The following is a 26,765-nucleotide window of genomic DNA, read 5'->3' as shown; positions in this document are numbered from 1 at the left end:
CAAGGCGCCTCCCCCGAGTTCTCACTATCCTTAAATGGGTTGCTATACATAGTTCTATCAAGCACAAGTTGTGACATATATGCAGTCAATCTCTTTTCACCAAATCCAGTACAACACTAAGGATGTATTAATGGACAAACAAAAAAGCTAGGATAGTCTCCTAAGATATTTGTGCATTCAATTTAGAAATAGAGAAGTATTGTCAAATTCTTTTGCTTAAGATCCCTGCTTGACCTGGAAGTCTATCAAGGCATAACCTTTTTTTATAAAGGCTCTCCAACCTGAAGAATAAATCTTGGACCATAATGCCTCAATTTATCTCTGGCTTCTTTAGCAAGTTCAAATAATGTTAAATCCCAACCAGAACGTCTCCTCATGAAGGAAAAATGCCATTCTAAAACAATTCAGTGGTTGTTAAGCAATTTATAATTCCTACCTTCACACTGTTACTAAACATGACTGTCAGTCTTTAGGAATCTGCATTTCTGTGATGCCTTGCAGGCTATTTTGAAAATCTGTCTCACCTGTTTTCCTAACTCCATCATTCTTAGGCACTAGAAATTAACACATAAACTGTAGAAGATCGTACTTGCAAACATGCTTTTAGTTGAGTAGCCACATCTGTCTTGCTGACAGTCATATGTTGTTTTACCCCATGTCCTTTAATATTAGGCAAACGACTGCCCCACATCTTTTCTAAAAACTTTCAGAAATCGTAAGTTTCTCCTAGGTACCACAAACTTTTCCCTTGCAGACACCCAAGAAAAGCTTCAGCACATTTTCATTTTAAGAAATTAAAACAATTCTTCTCAAATACATACCATTGTTAAGTTTTCTAGAGGTGTTGGAGCTGGACTTAGTTCACTGTGAGGAAGGAGGAATTCATCTGTTCTTTGGACATCCAAAATAAGCTGTGCAACGTATTTTTCCTGAAATCGTGTTCTCTTCCCCAAAGCACCTAAAGAAAATTAATATAAGTTTATATTAATGAACACTAAAAACCCGTAATCCCATCATATACTAGCAAGTTGCTCACAAAAAAGCAAAATAAAAAGAGAAACACATTGAGAATTAACCTATGAAATTTAGCAGTGGTTTAACTCTGCTTGATCTCTTTGCAGCAAACTACATCTGTTCTCACTGCTAGCTATGACATACAAAGAAATACATGTTACAAACATACAAACACAGCTAGATAGGTCTTGTAAAGCCACTTTTAGGTAAATTACCCATAACCCACCATATTGTCTCTTGAAAACTCATAGTCATCAAGTTTCATCAGTTCCCTACTCATTCCCTAGCAATAAACCACAAACAATTGTTCAATTTGGCTGCTAAAAATTAATGACAACAATGGAGACATTTGGGCAAATTAAAATCCCATGATATCTTACAGGCCATCATTTAAAATATTTCAAATCTTCATTTGAAGACTTAGATCTATGAAGAGGGATCACAGACTTGACGTTACGATAATATGGTACATAAGACACTGTAAAAGTAACATGGGAGAGAGTGAAGCAGCAAACCAATGAAGGCTGTCTACTGAATTAATGAATATTCAGAATGCACAGTGTGAAATTCCTCAGTTCTTTATTTGACCCTCAAACAACTTTTACTAGTTTTTAAGGTGGCAATTAACATTTATACCAAACTGAAAAGAAAAACATGTCTGTTCTTCCTCTGTTAGCAAGCTGCAATCAGAAATCATAGAACAATTTCAGGATGGTAACTTAGAGTAACAGAATCCTAACCAGAGACAAAATGGAGCTAAAAATTACTCTATAAAATTTGGAGGTTTGCTTGCTTATTACTACTACGATACAATGCTCAGATAATGTGAACTGTGAAAAGTCCAATAACAGAAACGGAGGACTGAATACTGATCCACTGTTGCTTTTACAGAAACAATTAAGATCACGTTCTTAATTTCATTATATTTTTGAAAATTTTGCAGGACATAAAAATCTTTGAGGTAAAGATGACTGACTGCTCATGTGACAAAGGCCTGAGGATAAGGCTATTGTCAGTAAGAATGACCTGGCACAGACACTGAAATAGCAGTCACCCCCTGTTCTTCTTGGAGATGGAAAGAGAGCAGTAGGGAAACCAGAAATTAAACTGATTTCTCCTTTTCTGCCAAACACCCCTTTTAATGTGAACACCCTGTGTTAAGAGTTTATGAAGAAATGAAAAAGGTCTAAAAAATATCACCTTAAAATCGCAAGGCACACTGAAGAGAAAAGACACACACACAGAGAAATACTGGGCGATGATTCATACTAATTTTACACAGTAGCACTCAGTTCTCAATTTTAATAATGCTTGAAAATCATTATGCTGCAATTCACTTCCTGTTATGTCTTACTGCTTAAACAGCTGAATAAAACACTTGCTGAGTTATGCTGGTTACCAACACATTTACTTGCTACCACCCAGAAACTGTGATTTGTTTATGCTCTGAGATGCACACACTCCCCACCCCATTTTTTTAAGCAAAGAATTCTTTGCTACTACAGGGACAAAATCTTTTTTATTTGGAAAATATATATCAGATGTTTTTAAGCTGGGAGGAAAAATGTGCTTGCTTTACACCACCACATATCATCACAAAAGAGAGGGAATCTATACAGAGACTTTACTTTCTGTTCCATATTAAAAGTTCCCAGGCATGCATTACTAGGCATGAAAACAATAAGCAGACAATATGCAGATCTCAGTTCAGTATTATTAATCCTCCAGATCTGTTGATCTTAAATTTATTTTGGATTACCACCCTTCATTTTAGTGAATTTATACGCAAGAAGCACCAGTCTTCTCTTTTACTGGAAATTGTTTTGTGAAGTTATTGATGGTTGTGACTCATTGTGAGGAACATAAGGATGTTTTTTAATAAGTGATGAATACAGCACAGACCTGGATTAATGGGACTTAAAGTACACAAGCCAAAACAAGTATGATTTATTCACACATTTCTACAGTAACTTTGGAAATCATTGGTTCTAAATTCTCTAAGAACAGCTTACATTTCCATGCCGTAATAAAATGTTCAACTAATAAGGACTACAACCACTAAAGAATAAAAACCTCTTTAAATCCTTTCCTAAAAAGGAAATTCCTTCCAAAAGTCTTAAAAATGTCTTTGCTAGAGGTTGAATTTTTACATTAAAGCAAAGTCTTTTTTGATGATGTAACATTCCTTCCATTTAACCAAAACATGCATGTCAAATGAATTTGTCTAGAATGCCAACAATTCCCACATGTTCAGTTCAGTTCATTTGCCTTCAGGTTAGACATCCTTCATAAATACTCTAATAGATTTATGGAGATAAACCAGAGAACTTCTAGGAGTTTCACAACATTTTTCCAAGAGACCGTATCACCAGTCTCTCTCTGGGACTAACATAACCTCTTGGTAAAGTAACCAAAAATACAAATAATTCCACTGCATCCAAACTTTTTTTTTCCCCCCTCAAAAAAGAGGTTTTTTCATAGGTTAGATTTAAGGAAATTATTAATCCAAAATCTAAAGATCTCCTTTAAAGGGAAAAAAAATCCAACATGTAGCTGTAATTTGAGGAATATTGGTGAATAGCCACCTGCCACTTTGATTTTACTTGTTCTTAGTTAATTGAATTTTTATAGCTTGAGATCATCACAGGCACTGATGTTTTTAATAAAAAACAAGAAAAGTTTAGGTTAATCTTAAACAAAATTACCTTATAATATAAAATTTGCAGTACATGCCACACATGGAACATGTCACACATACAGTACATATTGTACATAGGAAAAAAGGGTAGGATCAATTGAAATGCATGGAATTCCTTCAAACAAATATATGGAAATTACTGCTATGTTTTAAGCAGATACCATTGAATATAATCAATTCATAGTTATGCAAAGACATTATGCCACAAGATTTTCATTACAGATTTTCAAAGTAAACCTTTAAAACCGTTGAAGAAATGAGCATGGAGTTCCACAAAAGTTGTTTGGTTTTGTGGTTTGGGGTTTTTTTTGGTTTGGGGTTGGTTTTTTTGGGGGGGGGGGGGAAGTGGGTTTTTTTTGTTTGTTTAGAGTTTTTGTTTGTTGGTTTTTGTTTGTTGGTTTTTAAATATTAAACTGACTCAGGATATCAGCAGGGGTTGCTGCAACTCCAATCTAAATATAAAGGAACAGCTAGCCTTGTCACATACAGTGGTATAATTGGTAAGGAGGCTGCAAGTTTCAGTTCCTTAGTCCTTTCCACTAATAACTCCATAGAAAAAACTATATGAAGGTTTTTGCGTTTCTACTCAGGCACAATCAAAAGTTCTCACACAGAGGAGGTGTGCATCTTGCGTCATTTTGATTACCTAGTCCCATATTTATACATGTAATTTTAAATGAAGTTGCATGTGCAGCAATCTGACCTGCCCGACTCCAAAGAACAGGTTCTGAAAGGATAATTATAAAGCCTCCATAGTGATTGAATCCTTGATATTTATGTTCATCAGAAATTTGACTTTTCTACTTATTTCCTGTGATAACAACAGTCCTGGAAGTGACTTTTAAATGCTATTTACACAGAGCAGATCTAGGCTAGTGGCATAAAAGGTGAAAGACTGCATCAAATCATCATGCAGACTTCTTTATAAGTGTCTCCAAACAAACAAACAAAATTATTCATCATGACACCAACTAGTTTCAGGAGTCCCATAACAGAGACAATGAGACCTAGAATTCGATATGAAACACGAGAAGGAAGGATCGTAATACCACAGCTGCTCAGACATCCATATTAGGGATGATATTGTAACTAGATAGCGTATTTCCCTTCCCTTTTCCAAGCAATGTTAATTCTTAGAAGACAAATAAGTCCTACCTGTTAAAAATCAAGATTTTTCAAAGTATAGTTCTTTTTTACTTGGATATGTTAAAAAACCAAATCAAATCCCAACAAACTATAGGTTAGTTTGCTTCAACCAACCATCCTCATAGACTGTACAAGCAAAACTTACCTGTAAGATTAATCTGCAGTTTCGTTATGTCTTTAGCCGTATTGAAACATTGTTTAGCTTTTTTATACTCATAGTAATACAAAAATGTATAGGCACACTCAAGATGGAACTGAACTGCTAAGTGCCAGCTCTCACCACCTGTGAACAAAGTTTCTGCTTCTGTCACTGCAAATTAAGAAAAAGAAAAGCTATCAGGATGCAGTCTGGGAGAATGATATTTTAAAAATATATTTAAAATACCAGGAGAGAAAGTCTGTTATGTTTAAAGCAGGCCCGTTGTCCTTTACACCTACACACGTTTAAAAATCCACAGTCAGTGTATAAAAGATATGCACTATTTAAAGCATTTTTCAAGTTTTATATCTAAGAATTACTACTAGAACAAGCAAAAGTTTAACCTTCGCTTCTATTTTACAGCAAAGCTGAATTGGGATATGTTACTCTTGCAGGAAATAAACAACTCTAATTGTCTTGGACCTGCTAAAGAACATAGGAACTCAGAATACAGGATTTTGAAGTAAAACCCTCCTTAAGTAGCAGGCTTCAAATGAGGAAGTTTCACCAGCAGATTGAGCATTGAATGGGGACTTAGAACTTTTTAGGGGTTTTCTGTTTGTTTGGTTTTTTGTTTGTGTGTGTGGTTTTTTGTTTTGGTTTGGTTTTCTGCTTTGTTTTTCTTTTGGTTTGGTTTTTTTTTTATAGTTACTGATTTGCTGAGTGATAAAGATCATGTTCTCCCTCTGAACAGGAGAAAATACCTTCATAAATAAATCTGAAATCTTTAGGAAAGAAGACTTGATATTTTTTCATCCAGCATAGAAGCATTTGTATTTCTTATGTATTTAATTCTATCTACCAAAATACAGTAAATGACAAAAGAATATTCTTGCATAGTAAAATACAGACCACTAAGTTGAACACAATTCACGTGATTTATTCTTAAATGGAATTGGTTTTTTGCTTTGGGCTTTATTTCTTTATTTTGCCAGAAAATATTTACATAATAAAGTTCTTTAAAAGCTCACAGTATCACATTACCTAAAAAGAGTGGTACCGAAGATTAACATAGATGCTGTGTTACTTAATGGATGCTTAATTTTTCAAACATGCTTTATTAAGATTAGTAAAAAGTCTTACTATATGAAAAACTAATATTATCAAGGATTTTTTAAAACATTTTTCTCTGACCTTTGAATTTAGAGACTGGCAGTCAACTCTAGCCTGAACAGATTTTATTGTTTAAACCTCCTAGGCTTTTTTTTTTAGTGCTTGTTAATCCTCAAAATCTTTCAATTAATATAGAAAGCTGCTAAGTCTGAACATATTTTTACACACCTTTTTTAATTCAGTAAATAAGAATTTGCATGGATAAATCCTGCCTTGTAACGTAACTTTTTTCAAAGTCTGAATTTAGAGATTTTGTTTAATGAAAGCAAATTGGTAACTTAAAAATATTACTCCAATGGTTTCCAACTAAAGTAGGATACAGAATGCAGCAGGCTACAACTTAATCCTTAAAAAAAACCTCAGGAGACTATAACTATTTAAAAACAAAGTCTGTGCAACTTAATCCCTGCTTTTAACACAAAGCCTATTTCAAACACATTACTTCAAAATTGAGGAAGTTAGCTGAATGTTAACCTCACATTTAAGTAATGTATACTTTTCGTTAAGAAAGGATCTGAGGTTTAATACTTCTGTCTATATTTATCATTAAGCACATTCTCTTTTTAAAAAAGAGAATAATGCCCAGAGGACCATAAAACATTCGCCTTTCTAACAAAGGCTTTGTAAAAAAATTTCAGTAAATTATTTAGGACATCTGCCATCTTTACCTGCTTTTCACACACTATACATATACAATGCCACTCTGATGGTTTCCCAAAGGAAAAAAAATCCTATTTATATAAGGAAAAAATAAAATGGAGTTTTCTATGAGATATTATTAAAAGCACTCAAAAATGCACTGAGGGTTTTATACAAATGCAAACATAGATTTGCATTGACTCTTTCTCATAGTTTGAGCCACTAAATCCTGAAGGGCCACTGTCAGTGCAACAAAGCTTACAAGATACTGAATGTGCAGGTACACATGTGGAAACCACACAAAAATGCAACTTTCCAATTGAATGATTTTGATTCAAAGAAAAAAAAAACAAACAGGTTATAGTCTATAATCATACATTGCTTCTTGATTTTCCATAGCTAACAAGTTTCAGTGATCTGAATATAAAATTACTTGTGCTAAAACCATATATATTGCTATAACGAACTAAAGTGATACATCAAGAATGGTCTTACCACTCCCTATCTGAACATCATTTACTTACAGTGCTAATCGCAAAACTTGGTAAGTTTAGGCATTTGAGACTTCAAGGACCTTTGTGGAAAGCTTCACATCATTATTAGTATTGATGTAGCTGCACAGAAGCACTGATGTCCCAAACTTAAGACACCCCTCTGGCATCCCATACCATGTTTGGCACAGGGCCAAATGGATGGGAAACTGTGCTAAGCCCTGTTGGTTTTGCACAACAGCTGCTTCAGAACAGCAGGGAATCACTGCAGCTGTCTTGTGTCCAGGTGATGATGCTGACTTTACACTTGAGAACAATGTATTTTAAATAGAAAAGGTAATTTCTCCTGAATTTGAAGGTCTTTTTCTCTAGTAATTAAGACAAAGTTTTCTAGTCAAGTTGATACAGAACAAGCAAGTGGGTTTTTCAAGCCCTAATCAAAGACTATTTAAAAGGTTTATTAAGTATTTATTTTATGGAATATGAAGGTACTTGTTTGAAATACCAGATGGCTTTAATTAGAAAGTAAATAAACTGTTAGAGGCAGCAGGCAGCAAAACCTGCCTGGAAAAACTCACTACAGATTCAAGTGTACTTTACACCATCTTCTCTGGAAACCATATTCAGGAGTCTCAAAACAGGTGACTGAAAACAGACATCTTAGTACTTATTTAGTATCTGTGCATATGTAGCAGCATCCTCTACACAGATCAAAGCTGCACAAACTACTGTATCTCTACCCAGCATCACCTAGTCAATGAATTTTAATTAATTTTTATGATTACTTCTTTTTCAGTTTTGTTCCAAGTTTTTAGGTATTTCCAAGAAGAAAAAGTGTGCTTTTTCTCTATTTCTCTATTATAGATTTTATCTACTTAACAGAACCCAAAAATGTTTTCATGTACTCTGCCTACTCCAAAGTCAACATAATAAAACTAAACTGTCAAACAAGAATTGCAGTACTCTAATAGAAATGCAAAACCAGTGGTATCTAAACATCTTTGATGCTGGGCATCTCTGGAACACATACTCAGAACAACAAAAAAATTATCTAGAAATGAGCAGAAGACTACTTAGTTTCTAAGCTTTTTTTAAACAAATATTACAAACATATCTCCTTAACTTTCCTTATGTGAATGAAGCACACCAGCACCATTTGTTTCATAATATAAAATTTATAGATATTTTTAGGTAAATATTTAGAAAATATACATTCTAGAAGTACTGTACAACCTAACACAAAAATATTCAAGCCTTACTACATTAAAACTAAGCAACAACAATTTTGCCTCAAAAGACTTTTGGGGTTTTTTTTAACTAACCCTCTCCGGAGGGTTAGTTTGCATCAAACTAAGCAAAAAAACCCTCTCTGGAACAGTTAACCACCTCTACGCAACACAGTGTTTAAACTGGCTATGAGAAGTAAGTGGGAGGTTAGCTTTTACAACATATCTTGGAAGTCACATTTTAAGGAATTTTTATTTTCAATACAAGCATTTAAACAGGCTAAACTTGTAAGACTAACTCCACTACACTGACAACATCCATTTTTGAAGTAACACTCAATTTGTTATAATTTAATTTGGAAATTAAAAATGGAACTTAGATTTAATTCTTTGCACCTGCTAAAATCCAACCCCAATCCCCAGTCCTCAGCCCATAAATTAACAAGCCAAGTAATTTATCATGATGTGCTTAAATCACACCTGTCAATTACTTTCTAATATATGCATCAAAACAGCAACACTTCCAACTTCCCAAGAACTAGAGATTTTAAAATTACAGATTAAGGAGTAAGTAGAATTTAATCTTAAGATTCCCATACCTGTGCAAGTTAATTCTAGAGTTAGTTCAAAATCCTCTAATAAAGTACAAAAAACCCAAAAGTCAGTTTACATCAATTGCAACAAAACCTTTCCACTCCAGTGCTTTTAGCAACCAGTAAGAGCATTAAGTCAGCTGCTTCTTCAATGCAGAGGACCCAGTAAAATCCTCTGCTCAATTTCATTACTGTACTAACATCTTTGGTACCTATTTGGAAGTTATACGAAGACGAAAACCCACTTCATATTTTACACATAATTTGCCTGGCCTGAACCTACATATGGTTCAGGTCAAAAAAGCTCCATTAAGGCGTGGTAGGAGAGGGGAGACTTGAAACTTCAGCATTTAAGATTGCCTCCTTTGTCAAAATAAGACATGCATGACAATTCATCTCTAAATGCAATAGAAAATTTCTTAAGTGTAATTGGTTGGGAATTTCAGGTTTGTGAAGTTAATTGAAGAACCTTTAGCTAAAGTGAGGGGCCAATGTACATAAAAGCTTGCCTCCTTTCCCAGCTTTATCAGTTGCTGTAGCAAACAATAGTAACAGTCTATATAAGAGTTTGTTCCTCTTGGAAAAAATCCCTAGCAATATAATTGTATTTGACATTTTAACTTTCTACATTATGCTTTTGTAAACATCTATATATATATATTACACAATTTAGTTGTAACATTGTCTATTTTCTCTACGTATAATGGAGAGAGAGGTAACAAATCTCAAAACTTAGGTGGGGATAGAGAAAACAGGAAAAAAGTTTATCTCTCCCATAGAGATACAGAAGAACAAGGACGCTCCCTTTTCAAGCCAAAATAAGCTCCATTAAATAAGGAATGAAAATGTACAGAATGGCTTCAAGTGAGCTTGTGATAAGTTAACAGTGCTAAGCACAGGGGAAGAAAACCTTTGCCTACAATCACATATTCCCATTTTCAACTTTAAGTCTGAAAAACAGCATGTGCCATACAAGTCCATGTCAATTTAAGTGAATTCTGTTCCCTCTCTACTCTCTGTAGTTACATAAGCATCTGACAACCATCATGTTGCTAGAGTTGTCTCTACAAACTCCCCTCCCCCATGATATCTTACAAATGACGCTGTAGGTCAATAAACCAAGTAATTAGAAACATACCTTGTTTCATACAGGTCTGGGCAAGAGTAAATAGCTCAGGTGATCTCTCCTCTAACAACTGCTGGTGAATATTCACATATCTTAGAGTCCACCAAGATAATGTCTGAAAGAAAATACGGATACTTCAAGCTAATAACAAGTATAGATCCTTTTTAAAAAAAGAAAAAGGATAAGTGGCTTTAAAATACAGATTTGTAATCTATTCTATTCCAATTTCTAAAAAATACAAACCCAACCAAAATAGTTGTTTTATATAAAAAGTGAGTACTAACCTAGCATAAAGATGAACATATTCAAGCAGCTCTACAGTACTCTAGGAGTTTGATGGGCTTTTCCTCTGTTAATTTTTCTACCTGCTCTTTGAACCCTGCAAACCTTTAGGACCACAATCTGGTAATAAACTCTGTGAACAGAAGATAAAAGAAATACTCGTGTTGCTTATTTTGGAGCAGCCACTTGCTACTTTGATTTCATATCTCCTAATTCTTTTAACAGAAAGACCAAAAAAAAAAAAGCCGTTTCCTACTTATCTTCTTTAGTGTCACATTCATGATTTTAATAGACAGCCATGATCTCACACTTCAGTAGTCTTTCCAGCCTGAAGAGTCCTAGACTACTTAGTTATTTTTTGTATGGAAGCCATTCAGTATTTCTGATCATCCAGTGTTGCCCTTCTATGCATTTTTTCCTGTTCTGTTTAATCTTTTTTTATTTCTTCACGTGGGGGTAGAAAGAGACAGAGAGGTGAAAGAGGACCATAACTGCCATGAGAACACCTAACAATCACAATTGAAAGTAGTAATGTTTGTATGTGGAATTTCAGAAGGGCAAATACCTTACTGAACTAAGTAATCATTCTATAGCACAGCTGAAGCACAGCTCAGGAAATACCTGATTTTAGAAAACTGTGTACACAAAACATGAGTTTCCCAGCATATGTTATCCCTCTCCAGCTGCAGCAGGTGGAAATGCATGGAAAAGCTAATTGATAACATAATATTGTATTCTCGAAATTATACTTAAGATTATCATCTGTGACCGTAGGGCATACCTCTACACAAGCTCTAATGATTACTAGTTATTGTGCTACTGCTAGCACGCCAATCATTTTCTATGAAACAGATGTTTGAGTGCTTCTCAGAGTCACCTATCTTCTGAACTTTTTATACAGGTATGCTTACATCACACCGACCTAGGGGCTGTACAGTATTCAAGCAAAAACATCTAAACCAATCACATGTAGTTGACTGTAATGTCCCTAGAAAGGAACCATCAAAAAGAATAACAGCATCTATTTCAAAAAGCAATGAAAGATGACTTTTGATATCAAGCTGAACAAAGTAAAAGCACACAAACAACAGACCTTGTGAAAAAGGTCAGATCCCAATATTTCATCACTTATTTAGAAACCTAAAGGCAATTTAAATACGAAGTTTCAAATTACTTCAGTTTAGCTTTATATAATGAAGTATTCATTTTCCCACACACCTGAGTATCCAGCTAAATGATACAATTTCCTGAGGCTTGATACTTGCCACTCAAATTTTAAAATCAGAGAGAACATATTTATAAAGTTTCAGGTAAGCCAGCTGAGCTCTGTACAATATTTTATCAGCAATGTTAGTTTTTTGGGAGCCAAGTTAAGAATTTTTGGATGATTTTTAAGCATTTAATCTTCCATGTACAATAGCATTTTTGAATAAAACAGGGCTTTATTAATGCTTTGGATAATGTATTTCAGAGCATTTTACCCTGTTTTAAATTTATTTGCACTAATCTTAAGAAGCGAAGGTATTAAGAGACTTCCTTTGAATCAAGCTGAAATGAGAAAGAATGGCAAGCTTTAATTGCTGCATTGATCTGTTGATGAAAGTAGTTTTTATCAGTTGCTGCCTTTGAACTACTATCCAAACTTGATGTAGCCACAAGTAATTGAACCTCCACTGGGTAGAAGGTGGCCCCCCATTATGTCAGTCTGAGGGGAGGCCGCAAGGGAATTCTCTATACCAGGTACATTTTCTGCCTCCCTGACTGATCCAATTGCTGAAATTCAACAACACTCATCTGTGAATAACAGGGAAAACGATGGAAGAGCTTGGCTTCCAGAAATACACTACAGCCAACATCTCCCACACAGTTTAATTCATCACTCATACAAAGACCCAGCTGGGAATGGATGTTGTCAGCCAAGCATAAAGGGACCATGTGGCAATTTGATCTCCAGCCAAATTCTGTTCAACTGGAATGCAATAAAGAGAAATTGCTGCTGTTAGAAGTCCCCCAGCTCCAGAGAGTCCTGCTACCAACCAGCCGGCTGCTAAACTACAAAGGAGGTAGAGACAAAAACCCTCTTGAGAAGAGGTTCATCATATCGTCTTGTTTTTGAAGTACAAGCACAACAGAAAATTAAGGTAGCTTCCACATAGATACCTGCAGAAGAGGTAGAGGTCAATGACAAGCAAAAGAGAGGACTTCCTTGGTGTCTAGAACGCATGGCTTAGAATTCATACAGTAATGGTTAACAGTATCCCAAAGCTTGTTAAAAAGGACATAATATATGTATGCTGCGTTACAGGGCATTCGTCCTACCACCCCTCAAACAATGTCACAAAGTATGTGTCTTTTTAAAAAGTTGCTTCCTATTAAATTTTCTAATTTTTCCAGGTAATGGAGGCATTTTTCTTCTTTTTTGGGGAAGACAGTGAGAAAGTAGCTTACCTTTAAGAAAAAGATACTTGGCATTTAATTGTAATCACTTTGTCTGAACTGTTTCTTAGAGGGAAAAAACCCAGAGCTACAGGAAAAGAAATGGAAGTTACACTGATTCAATGAGGTATGAAAAAAAGAATGAGAGATCAATTAATGAGTAGCTGGCAGTCATAATCATTAGTCACATATTTCTTACCTGAAGAGATGCAAGTTTGTGTCTTGAATTCACAAGGATTATCCTGGCTATAAGCAGCAAAATAGGGTAAGAAGTCAAGGTATAGACTGATTCACCATCTAGAACCAGCATCTTTAAAATAGCTGCATGCAGCATTTTTGGCTGAAAGAAGAATGAAAAAAAATGACAAGTTTTAGGAAACATAAGTTTATAAACAAATCGTGTAATATAGAATTAGGAAAAATAATTATTCATGTATTTAAGGAAAAACTCTGCTCAACACATTTAACAAAAATCACTGCCTCTTGGAGCGTCAAGCCATGGTGAATTCTGCCTTGCTTCTTGCTGTCCAGATACACCATATCAACATGATCTGAAAGCCTGATTTCCTCCCACCTGAAATGCATACGTCCAGTCAACACTATCCCCAAACACATTCCAGTAATATAATCCTTCCCATGATGTAGGGAGAAAAACTTCTGGTAAATCCATGCCATTCAATTTGTAATCAATTTGTTAATTAAATGAATCCTACAGCACTCAAATTCCTCCAGTGATGTCAATATGTGTTATCTTCCTCTTTCCCCAGAGGGAGCTTCCCGTTGGAGTGGCATCATGGCACCAATGTTAGAGTCATTCTTCCCTTTGTCCAAGAAATAAAAACCTCTCTCTGCGTTGGATGATTTCCTGTATGACGTCCCCTACAGTAATTCTTTCACTTAATGAGCTTGAGGTAGCTCTCCAGGGAATCTGTCTCTCGATGGTGACTATCATCTCACAGTCACCTATTCTTCTCTCCCTTTTAATGCAATGAAAGAATTCAAGCAGTTTATCTTCAGACTCAGGGAGATGTCAGTTCATCAGTTTATTCCTGGTTCTCATATGGCAGGTTTCCTTTGCAAACTAAAAAAAGTAGGGTTTTTGTTTTCAGTTTGTATGAAAGGGGCAAGGAAAGGGAATGGAAGAGAAAGAGAAGTAGAAAAGGTTAAATGACAGCTTGCATCGAAGTCACTTGCCTGAGAAAGATTCTTTTTCAGTCTACACAACCAGGAGAGAAGTTATTTGAATCACATTTTACCTTTTTAAACAAAACGAATAATGTAAATTCTAAGTTATTTGTAACTCTTTTCAATACCTTTATCAACAGGTTACACTAAAGATAAAAGTTAAGTCACATTATTCCCCTAGTTCACTTTTTAATGACCATGTAATCTTATGGCTTTTTCTTCTGATTTGCTTAGGCTTGTTAATTATTTATCTTGCATTAACATTGAAAATACTTTTACTTTGAAGACAATGACTTGGGACTTTAAATTATTTACTCAAGGTGGAATTCTTGCATGACATCACTGCAGTCATTTCAATCCCACTGTGGTAAACAAAGTTTACAATAATCTGACAAACCACTTGAAAATAAAGGAAAGAAACTGCCAAGTGGAAGTGTACCAGATCCCTCCCACCTCTAGTAATTCAGAAAGGAACAGCCTTACCAACACCTCTACTCCAATTTTGAGAGGGAAAGTCATCATTCAGTACTTCTAAAGATTCATTTTTAAAATACACACACACACATATAATAGGACACAATATAATTTTCAGTTTAACTTAAACATTTTTTCCATCTGCTCCTTTTTGATTCTTTCTATAATCAAAGTAGACAGTACTTAAAATACTCGGTGGGAAAGCAGAGAAGCTATAAGCTTTGTTATAGAACCATTTTCTAGAACAGCCGTGCTACACTGTAGTAATCTACACTTGTTTAAGCATTGTAGCAACCAATTAATCTCAAATTCACATTTCAAATCCTTTCATCGGGGAGCTCAGTCCAGCTAATGTAACATCATTACAAGGAATGTAATGAGGGAGGGAGAAGGGAGAGATGATGACATGTCACAGACTTGACAATAAGCCAACAAGTCTCAGAGCCAAAGAACTGCTATCTTCTATTTTAACAAACCCATGTTCTTTTCCGTGAAGCAAATCCCATACAGGAAAGCAGATATCCTTTTCTTTTAGCTGAGAAAGCCTAAACCAATATTCATTCTTCTAAATTCTGCTCTAAGACTGCATTATCAGTGCAGAATTCTAACAACAGAATTTACTGCCCTAAGGTAGTCTTTAAGATGAGAGAACAGCTACATATAAGAGAGGTAGACATTGAAGCTTTTACAGCTTCGAGGGCTGAAAAGTTAGGAATCGAGTCCACATAAATCCCTAAAACACTGGCCAAGAGTAAAAAGAAATTTTGAGCTTGTGTTTAATCACTTCAATATTCAAAGTGTCGAACCTATCTCATATAGCTCTAAAATTTCACATATCTCAAAATGGCCACAACCCAAGACTTGCTAACACAATGTCCCTGACCTAGGAAACCTGGGTTAGAGTGTTGAGTCTTTCCATTCTTTACCAGACTTGCCATCAAGACGTGTAATTATTTTATTCAGGAATAATTTTCTTAAAGCACAGAAACATATACTAGACAATTACTTCATGCACATATGCTGAGAAATCTCTGAGCTAATCATCCAGTTTCTGTTGGACCTGCAGGGGGTTCTGTTCGACCAACTCTGGACTAAATACAGACAAATGAAGCTCAATTCACTCTTAAATACATGTTTTTTAATCTCTGAAACACAGCTGGTTATGTATTCAACCTCTAAACAGTAAGTTAATGGCTACTGTTAAGTAACTACTACTAAAGCCCTAAATCAACTGCAAGCTGGGCAGTACTTTTGGCTATTTCACAGTATTTCAAAAGTATTTCCTAGCACAACTCTTACCACCTGAGTAACGATGATAATAATCCGAAAAAAACCTTCTGCCATTCACATTCAATAGCTCTGAGAATAGAAGGTATGAGAATTTTAGTATAGAGGCTTCATGGTTTTTTCTTGCTAATGATAATGACTAGAGGCAAAGTGAGCATTTGATATGCTTTTACTTTTGTATAAGGGACTGCTCTGAACTGGCCTTCCTAATGTTTCATCAGCTCTTTCTCAGTCTTGGGGATCTTCACCCTAAATCTTAAAAAGGTAAGTGCAGACATACGCAGAAGTAGAAAAAGCCAGACTGAAGCCTTGGGAAGAATTAATTAAAAAATGGAGAGGAGGGGGGGAGAAACAAACAAACTTATCAAATAAGGAATCTGTATGTGGCTACTAAGCCTTATATACTGGGCTTCTCAGATTTTAAACAGTACAAAGACTACTGCGCAATAATTTGTCATTTGGCAAAGCTAAGGTGATATATCTTCCAGAATAATGGAGGATGTGCTGAGGTTACCAGCCAAAGATTTGGTCCTCTGGAACAGAATTCACTCTTTACTCTAGACTTTAGGGGATGGAAAAATTGGTTTTGTTTCTAACTGCTTCTCTCTCCAACTTTCTGCAAAGGAGGTAAGATTACAGTGGAGGCTGTTTCCAGTTTCGTGATCCAAGCCAGCAACAGGTAGCCCATGCAGACTGAAGATAATAAAGGTGAGCTAGCATAAGTAAGTCTTCCCTGAGAGTGCTACATGTAGTAGAAGTACTTAGTTGTGAATGCTTTTGTTTATATTCCCTATGAGGGTAACTTTGCTCCATTTTTAAAGGAGTATTTTCCAAGTGGCTGCGTTAAGAATCTCCCTTCTTTTCTACATTCATAGCAAGGGAATGTAGGGCAAGACTGTAGGCTACTTTAGCAGATTATCTCTGCTTACAAGACTCTGCCTCCACATTCAGCCTTTATCATCCCTCCTTATATTCCCCACAAGAGGGAGAAATTTGCAAAATCTTCAAAGCCTGTATCTTGCTGGTCACTGGTATTCAAACAGCACATTAGTCAGTCTAAAATTCAACTCTTTCTTCTTTCTGGCTAGTTTATCCTAATGGAAGCCAAGCATCTGGGTCTGGAAGAAAAGAGGAATTCCCAATAGATTGAATTAACAAGGCTAAGGAATCATATCAGATTTGAAACAGTAGTACTACATAGTACATTGGTGTTTTTCATATGAATTAGGAACATGGCTATCAATATCAAAGGATACTTCCAGCAAAAGGATCAAATAATGCATAAAAGAATTAGTAATACAAGTATAAGGAAAAAGAATTATTCAAACACATTCCAAAACTCATTATTTGGAATCAGCCTGGAAGTTACAAAAAGGCCAGCAAGAGCTGTCGATATATGTGTTTGGAGCATTCCTACCAGTTATTTACATGTATTATCAATTAACACATTGGGATCTTCTTCCAGATGGAGCTTCTCACCATTACCAGATATATCCTACTTGTGAATATGAACTCAGACAACAAACAAATAAAGCAGCTTGTCCTCACAACATTCTTACAGTCATCTGTGGTCTTAATTAGTCCTACTACACAGTTTTGTCCAGTTCATCTACTGAAAATACTAAACTCAATTGTATGTGCTAATACTTAGAAACTCTGAAACTTAAGGCAGGATAAACATGCTTCAACTTCAACAGTTCTGTACCTTCTATTCCCTCACATACAGACAGACAGTGACAGTTCTTTAAGACGCAAAGAGCTTATTACTATATCCCACTTATAATAAGCACTTAGCTCATTAAAAATGTTTTAGTCTAATCCCAGCAAGTTCAAAGCCAGAGCTGCTAATCCATTTTAACTGAAATCCAGTACTTTTAAAATCTTCCTTCAATGCAATTCACTTATTAACTCAAGGTAGCATCAGTCAAACTATTTAATCGGTGTTGTAAAGTTTCAAAGTTATTTTAGAAAACCGAAAGGCACCTAATAACTAAAATGCTAGCCGGTTTCTGTTTAGCAATTACTGAACTACTTATATGTGTAGACTCAAAAGAGAAAAGCACAAGCCAGTTCTGCAGGACATAAAAAGAAATCCTAATAGAGTACATGAATGTAACTAATTTACAGAGAAGGCTGGAATCAATTTGGGGGATGGGAAATAAGGTACACATACTCATGAATATTGTTCATGGAAGACATCCAAGAGGCCTCAACCAGCAACTCATCTAAAAGAAGCTATTTTATTTGTTCTTCACTGAAATTAATTATAGTCTCATGCAGTCTTAATGCACTCACAAGAAATTAATGATGCATTCTGAAGTTATCTGGGAGCAGAAATGAAACTATACCACTGACCCAGAGGTGAAACTTTCAAAGGATAGAAATGGCAGCAGTTATATGGCCTGAAAGCATAAAGTTAAGACTAATCCAATAAAGTGTTCTGAAAATAGAATAACAGTTTTAAAAATATTCCTGAAATAAATGAGACATTGTAAGGCTGAAAGTTAGTGATATTACTTAGAGCAGGCTAAAAGAAACATGAAGACAATTTTTTAACCTTGACATGGGAAAAGATCATTTTAGTCTGAAAACCTGAAAAACGGAAGGTCTATTTAAAACGGGATTGTGTCAGTCTTGATGACGGAATATGGAAGATTACAACAGATGCAGAAAATTACAGCTATTTTATTAACCCACTTCTCCTAAATACCTGTGTATGCAAGAGAAGAATTAATGGAAGCACAAAAATGTCAGTTTATCAAGATGTTCATTTTTACAGAATGTTTATATACTAACAATCCTTGGAAAAAAAAGCAAGTACATAAAGATAATTCAAAACATACAAAAGCTTTTGAATTAAGACATTTAATAAAGAAAAGAACTGGATATTATATATTAGCACATAAACGTTTAGTGCTCTTGGAAAAAAAACCACTAGCATTTCAGAAGAAGATAATATAGACAGCAGTAATATAAATAAAGGTAAAATTCTTCTGCCTGAATGAATAAATAGCTAAAGCTTGCAGCAATATCAAGTCTGATGCAGTACTCATTAGAAATCAAGTATGCTCAAGTCTGTTTTCCTTTATAATTTCTTGCTAATTTAGTTTCTGGAATACCACCTCTGCGTAAGCAAACATCTTTCAATGCATTACACTCACAGCCACAGCAGAAACATAACAGAAACTAAACAGGAGACATGTATTCCCTTATTCAACAGGCAATTAGTATCTCATTCTTCCATTAAGACAGACAATAAATGGGATGGTTAATAGAAATCATGAACATTGTGTTTTACATGTCTGTGAACTCTCTCAGTGACAGCAGTTCTATGACTATCATCTTGGGCTGCAGCCTCTGTGTTAGGCTGCAGCCTGCACAGATACACTAACACAGAATATTAGAGTTCTTCAGTAAACATAATTATAAGAATATTTTAATACTATAATCTTAAAGATTATAAACAAATTATAAGGAGAATGGAAGAAATGAGTTTGTATGTCTTTTTTTATTATATATAAAGGCAAATTGAACTTTTACCCTCAGAAATAGCATACTTTAAAATTTCTGCTAACTCATTTCGCACCCTAGAAGGTTTAGTACACTTGGTTTCCACTGTTACTTATTTAGTCATCAGAAGATGAGATTTGAATTTCTAGTATCAGAAATCAAGCAAAAAAAAAAAGCCTATATACACACCATGTCAGCTCTAAAAGATAAAACTAAACTGATAAACATCTATTTAAAAAAAGGGGAGAGATACTGTATCTGAATCAGTTATTTAGAAATACAACCTTGCAAACAAAACCTAGGGCAGGACTTCACGAATTATAGAATTCTTGCAAAAATATGCCACAATAATGCAACATAGATCTGACGGTTTTATGTGAAACTTTTCATGTACTCAAACTTCCCCTCATTCCACAGTTCACAGCATTTACATTGCTCATGGTCCGTACCTTATTCACAGTGAAATTCTAAATTCAAATTCTTGTATAGATTTAGTATTAGCAGAGACTAGTGATATGTACTTCTCTGACACGCTGCAGTAATCAGTATTTTACCGTAGCTTTAATTCCAAGAGAAAAATTAGTGCTCAAAAACCTGTGCTGAACCATAGGTGCAGGAGAGTCACAAGATGGAGCATGGTTCTGCCATGAGAAACAATATATGCATCTCACTAAAAAGAAGTTATGGTGTTGATTAGTTATTTACATAAAAAGATGCCAAAGTAAATAAAACTGACAGTCCTCAATTTCATCTCCTACATTCCCCTCCTCTTCCAAAAGCTCTATTTGACTTAGCATTTTTGTACTAATACTACAACAATTCACTTGGCATCATCCATGAGCCTAACACGGTACTGAGCATCCAAATCTACTGTTCTCTTATTATCTGCCAGATATTCTGCTATTTGCAAGATACGCAGCTTCTACCTTACCCTAAGGAGGGAAAATTTCTAAGCCATTTATAAATACCTTTCTTTGATCCAGCTAAGAACACGTCCCAAAATAAATAAATAGTTTATTGACTGCAAATGCCCTTTGAGTAAATGCTCCCACATAATAAACACATCTTCCCCATCCAAAACCAGCATCTCCAGCAGGAAATCTCTTAAGTAGATAAACAAAGTAACTACTTTTATGACACTGCTTATCAAACTGATACAGCTGAAGACGCTTGCAATAGCAGCCAGTAGGACCAACGATCAAGGCCATTCATTCTAGCACTGCGCCTCACAGATGGCACATTTATGAGTTACGGTTCTCTGACACATTTATGTGTTAGTTATTTGCGAAAAGCAGCGACAATAAAAGGACAGCTTAATAAAATCCACGTATACCTCACAGAATTTCTGTAACAATGCAGGTGGCAAAAAGTCCTGAAGCTTTAATTGAAGACGAGGCCCAGTCCAATTGCTTTGAACGAAGAGCTGCAAACTGCCCACACCAAGTAGAAATATCAGTCGCTGCCTGTAATATAGGTAAGAAAAGCAATTAGCAACATATTACATTTTTAATTAAGGCTAAAAGATCTGACTAGTTCTTGTACTAATTCAAACTCCTCATCCTTAAAAAAAAAAAAACAACAAACAACCACTCTTGTTAGGAAAATATAATGAATGTAGTATTCAAGAATGCACATGGGGAACAAAAAGGCTTGGAAATACGTTTGTTTACAATGGTTGTAATTAATGACAAACATTTTGGAAGCAGAGTTAGTTCATATGTTTCAAAATTCAAGGCTGTATCAGAGATCAGAAGGAGATTAGCATAGATGCGGATTATCCCATATTTGCCTATTGCATGGTTGTTATATTTTCTTACAACACATCTAATCCTCAGCATTTTCAGGGAAAAGATACTGCATTAGCATATGTTCCAAAATAGCATGTTTATTTTTGTTTTGACATAGCTGTTTATTTTCATTCCCTCTGGTAATAAAACAATTAAATTAACATCAAAAAAGTTCAAAATTGTCACCTCCAAGTTGGTTCAGACACTTTGGCCACAAATGTTATCCCATTCAATCAAGCATTTTAATTTAAATCATAATATTTTATTTAAAGATGGAATTATGAGACTCTTTCATTCCTGAAACTAAATAGGGTAAAAATTTTCCTTATTTATAAGACTAAACTCATCTAACATCATTATGATACTATTTCTTTATGCACCTACAGTAACAAATAATCTATGTGGTCTGCAGAAGGCAGGGCACAATCCTTCAGAACTTAATGTTCAATTTAACAGGGGTATACTTTTAGGAGATTTACACAAACTTCTGGTTTGTTTTCTGATTCCTTAATGACTTAGAACCTTATTGTGTTATAATCAGTCATGTGCTAACTCGGGCCCTGTCACATATGTAATATGCCTCCTGCCTACAAAAAGTTAACATTTTAATTGTGTTGGTTTGATATAAAAATTGGTATGTTAAGGAGCATAACTGAATTGGAAAAACCTAGGTGGTTTTTTGTTTGTTTGGTTGGTTTGTTTTTTTTTTCCTCTTAAAACAGGGACTTAAAGATGCAAGAGTCCTCCAAATGGAAACAAAAGGATAAAGTGTTATCCAACCCCTAAAAAAGCAAAGTCAAATAGAAAAGTCACACACAAACAAGCAGCTGGTGGGCAAGAATGTGACAAAAGATGTAGAACAATGAGAAAACAGGGGTGGGGAACGCTTGATTGAAGAAAAAAAAAATGAATAGAGCCTTCAGGAGAGTTAGAGAACAGGACTAGTGTAAAGAGTTCTTGTCAAACAAGACAAGATAACATTTACTAGCTGTCATTATTCAGCCAGTAACTATCCACCAGCAAATATTATTTGAGTACGTATCTAAGACTACCACTAAACTTCCAAATAACTCAAGAACATAAAGCACTAACAATTACTGTACACTAAATTATTACCATTACACACAAAACAACTGCAGACATACATTTTCTAATTATTTTCCCATGATAAATTATGCTTCAAAGCTTCTGAAAGGAAAGATAACATACAGAATAATCAACCATCTCTGCACCGTGATTTGACAGATGCACTTCAGTCTTTCAAAGACTCATTTTCACTATTTTATCATTTACACTATTATTTCTACTAATAATTTTGTATTTATTTATTTTAACATTACTGACATCTATCTATCTGGCAGGCAAACTTGCTTGAAGTCTTTACACAGTTATATCCACGCAGAAGGCCTCTGAAACAACTGATAACCAGTCCCATGACTTTGGCTGGGATACTGTCTTTCCACTGGCTAATCTGTCATCACCAATTGACTTTTTTCCCCCATTTTCAGATCCATGACCAACTTCCAGTCTCCTTATCACTCACTCTGTATCAGAAAGTCAATTCCAAGCTCTAATCCCTGCAAATGCTAGCCTCCCTTGCCTATCTCCTAATTTTTTTTCCAAGAAAAAAATTCATTGTCTCCCTGACTGCCCTTCACATTAACAATGCAGACCTGCAAATGCTCACCTCCCAAAGGCTGCCTGAAAAGCAACAGCTGCAAATGTCCCACTTACTATGGTGACCTACATAGTTTAATTTATTTCTTATATTTCCTTAGACATACGTCTGTATCCATTTATCTTGTTCTTCCTTTCTCTATGTGAATGGGAATTTTGCTGCCTTTTTTTTTAAACGCTGTTTACACCAGGTCCAGTAGGATTGTGATCCATGATGTAAAATCAGATGCTTATATACGCTCCACTGTAATATTCATACTGCTATACCTAATCTTGCTCAAAGTCAAAATAAAGAATAAAAGAACATTTGTATTTGAAAAAAGAATGGATTTGCATATAACGCTAGAATTTACAAACAAAATATAAAAGTAAGAAAATACCCAATAGCCAAGCTATGCTTAAGATGTGATTAGGTTACAGGTTTTGGGAGTGTTTCTTTTCTTTTTAGTGAAGTCAGAAATTACAGAAGAGAAGTCAAAGCAAAATTAGAAACGGAATAGTTTTTTTTTTTTTCAATTCATATGGATCAAAGCAAGCTGCAGAAACAGCAAGAATTTCTTCATTTTTGTTTTACATATAGCACACCAGTTAACCAATCATCAGATGCCCCAAGAGAAATACCAGAAATACCATTCAGCATTCAAGTTGGGAAATCATAACAAGCTTTATTGTATGGATTTGTTTTGGAAAGTTGGGTATTCATTTAGATGTTGAATAAGGTAAAAGTAGTAAACACAAAAACAAGTGCTAGCGCTCATTTTCTTGTTCCTTTAGGTTTTGGAATCAAACATAATATGAGTCCTTCAAGCTCTTCTGAAACAACGTCTCTGAAAATATTCTCTTTTTGTTGTGTCCTGCACACTATTTCCTTCCAGTGGTTAGAATCAAACTGTATATCAGGCAATGAATGCACCTCCTTCACATGGAGCTCAGGAAAAAATAAAAAGGCATTCCCCCTCTACATGGTTAACACATACACTATTGCTTCATCCTTTGCAATTTGCTGATTTAAAATACAGCTATGAAGATAACTGGTAACCATTGAAATGAGTAGCAATAGCAGGAAAAGAAATAATAAAAAAAACCTCCTATTCAATACGCAAGGAATGCTTTGAGACTTCATTTTTAATGCCATAAAGGTTCAAAGTGCCATAGCAAAAAAATGTCTGGGGCAGGGGAAGGAGGGAAGCAGTTAATATGATAGAAAAAGTGGCAGAAAATTTTAAAATACTGTTAAATATTTTCCTTACAGAACCATAGATTTGAAAGTGGAAAAAGTTACAGGCTATGTCCAAAGAAATTATAGTCTAGATCCAAATTTTGAGCTGTTTTGCCCTCCAGCTGCTCAGTTTTAGCTTCAGAAAAAGGACTCCTTAAGAGTTCTTTTAACACTATTATAAAACCATACTTTGTACTGTGTTTATGTTGTGCGAAAAGAGTAACATCAACATTATCCAACCTTCTGTTTCCAATTGAATTCAACTCCCATTGATTTTTTTTAATCTCCAGAATTACAACTTCCAGTTCAGGAGAAAAAAAAAGCATATATTTGAATAAGCCCATCTACCAGAAGTCACAAGAAAACCAGTGTCTTCTTGATTCTTCTGAGCTAGAACTTAGAAGTTTGCTGCACTTCTTTGAATCACTCAGCAGAAAAAGAAAATGACCTTTTCATCATAAAAATAAAACAGACAAAAACGTTTTCACCACAGGCAATAGAAGGTCAGAGTGCAAAAGTTGCATTAATTCCTTCCATAAGGTAGTCACAGGGCATAGGGCCTGCAGGTAGGAAAAATGTAACACATTTTAACCTAGAAAGTCACTGGAGAAAAACAAACATGGCACAGATATAAGTGCTATAAGCAGTGCCTACCTAAAGTAGGAAACGCTCTGTCTTTCAGTAAAAGTTTTTCTATGAAGAGAAAGTCACAACTTACTTCCTTCAGCACTAATATCATTCAAAGCTTCTTATATTCTTACCAATGGAGCTTCAAAAATTCACTTGACTGCTACAAGCAGAAAATGTTTCTGGCAGATACTGATATATTTTGAAGACTACACACTTTCATTTTGAATAAAACTCCAGGCTGTAATTTTGGGCAGAAAACCTTCTGTCTTCTTCTGAAAGGCTAAATATTGCAGATCTGCCTCCTTATCTTCTGGCAAGGGGGCTTCTAATGCTGCCTACAGTTGCAGAGGGAACAAGAAAAACCTCAAAGACCAAAGAGCTGGAGTATGAGCACCTGAGGAAAAAATTGCTTTGCTGTCTGCAGTAGGACAACAGCAGCAGAGTCCTCTAAACGGTGTATAGGCCAATAAAAGCTCACAGGGGGAGCAGGAGAAAAGGACACATCACCATGACAGGATATAAAGTATTACTAGGTGCATGATATATATTATGATTATCTTTAAGAAGCTAAATGGTTCATAAGGGCAGCAACACATATTTCAAGCAGCAACATACATTTCAAGCAATGTTTACGAACAGGATTGGGTCTGTTACAAGCCCTGACTGATCTTTCTTTCCTTGCTGCATTATTCAGAATAAACTATTGCAGGATGATAGAATCTAGCAATATTGAAAAATTTATCTAGACTATGTTACCATCTAAACTCCAGCTAATACTTAACAGCAACAGCACAACAAAGTAAGAAAGGGAAAAAAAAAAAAGAAAAAACCACATAGAGACAAAACCACATGGGAACAACCCCTGAACATTCTAACTCAGAAAACAGGAGCACATAGTATTGTGTACCACACTAGAAGATAAGCTTTTGACACACAATGATCACTAACAAATCTCAGCTCAATACTTTAGAGGTGCCAACTATTTTCTCTCTGGTATTTTAGCAAAAACTCTTGGTTTTAGGTCTGTCATACCATAACACAGGCATTTGTACTCAGCCTGTACACTTATTGGCAATACATTACCTTCCTCATACTTTCTTTTTACCTTTATGTTCTCTTAGCTTTTGCTCTTCTTTCAGCAAAACTTTTTCCCACCCTCACCTTTTAAAATAAACAAATATATATACACACATACACACACATATATATATAGTTTTCTGCTTCTACTATCCCTAGCGTGATAGATTTCAGTCTGTTCATTATTTGCGTAGCAAACTGCAAACACTAAAGTCAGACTCATTAACAGCAAGAATTAGCATATGCAGCACAATTAGAGAGAATCTATCAGAGAAAGTCTTGTGAAGAAAATAATTAATTGATGAACAGCATCCATGAGTAATACCTTACTCATTTTATATTAAGAAGAGTAGAACAAACTTACTACGAATCAGACTTAGAAATACAGGCATTGCTCAGACAGTAACATTACATGGTACTTCAAGTAGTCACATAAATGTAATACAATGTTTCAGAGAGAAAACTGTTAATAAATTGTTTGATGATACATGGCAACATGAATTTACATTTGTTGACTTCTTTACCAGCAGCTTCAGAGCTAATCACTGTAAATAAAGCTAGTGTTTTCAACAAACCCTCATGTCACAATACTACCCAGTGAAAGAAACAATGATAATGAATAGATGCCCTAGGGGAGTGAGGGGAACAACCCGAGAAATCTTGTCAGAACAAGAATTCTGGAGGCGCTATGTCACATGTTATAAAATAAAAAAATGCCTTTTGTAAAAATCAAACATAGCCTCTATTAATCTTCCATATAATAAACAATAATTTCCACCTTTCCAAGTTATCAACCTCTGCAGAAAGGTCCAGGTATGCCAGAATCTGTTTCTCCAAGTAACTGTCAATGTTCTCCTCTGTCACAGAAGATGCACTGAAAACATTCTGGATGACTGAATTTGAAAATATTGCCTCGTATTTCCCATCAAAAATCAACTGCAATAATGATCCACTTT

General features: G+C 35.1%; 1 protein-coding gene across 1 annotated transcript; it reads right to left on the bottom strand.

Moving 5' to 3' along the window:
• LOC104076747 (tetratricopeptide repeat protein 27-like) lies at positions 1-26,765 on the bottom strand (the record flags this gene model as incomplete). The annotated part of the gene is made up of 7 exons (XM_009577729.1): positions 1-116; positions 822-958; positions 5,004-5,168; positions 10,258-10,360; positions 13,163-13,303; positions 20,753-20,882; positions 26,588-26,765. Coding segments are annotated over 7 exons (970 nt in total), but the record flags the coding sequence as incomplete, so codon positions are not given.

The sequence above is a fragment of the Fulmarus glacialis genome, unplaced genomic scaffold (assembly GCF_000690835.1).
Source record: "Fulmarus glacialis isolate BGI_N327 unplaced genomic scaffold, ASM69083v1 Scaffold49515, whole genome shotgun sequence".
Classification (NCBI taxonomy): domain Eukaryota; kingdom Metazoa; phylum Chordata; class Aves; order Procellariiformes; family Procellariidae; genus Fulmarus; species Fulmarus glacialis.
This window is presented reverse-complemented; position numbering and strand designations above follow the sequence as displayed.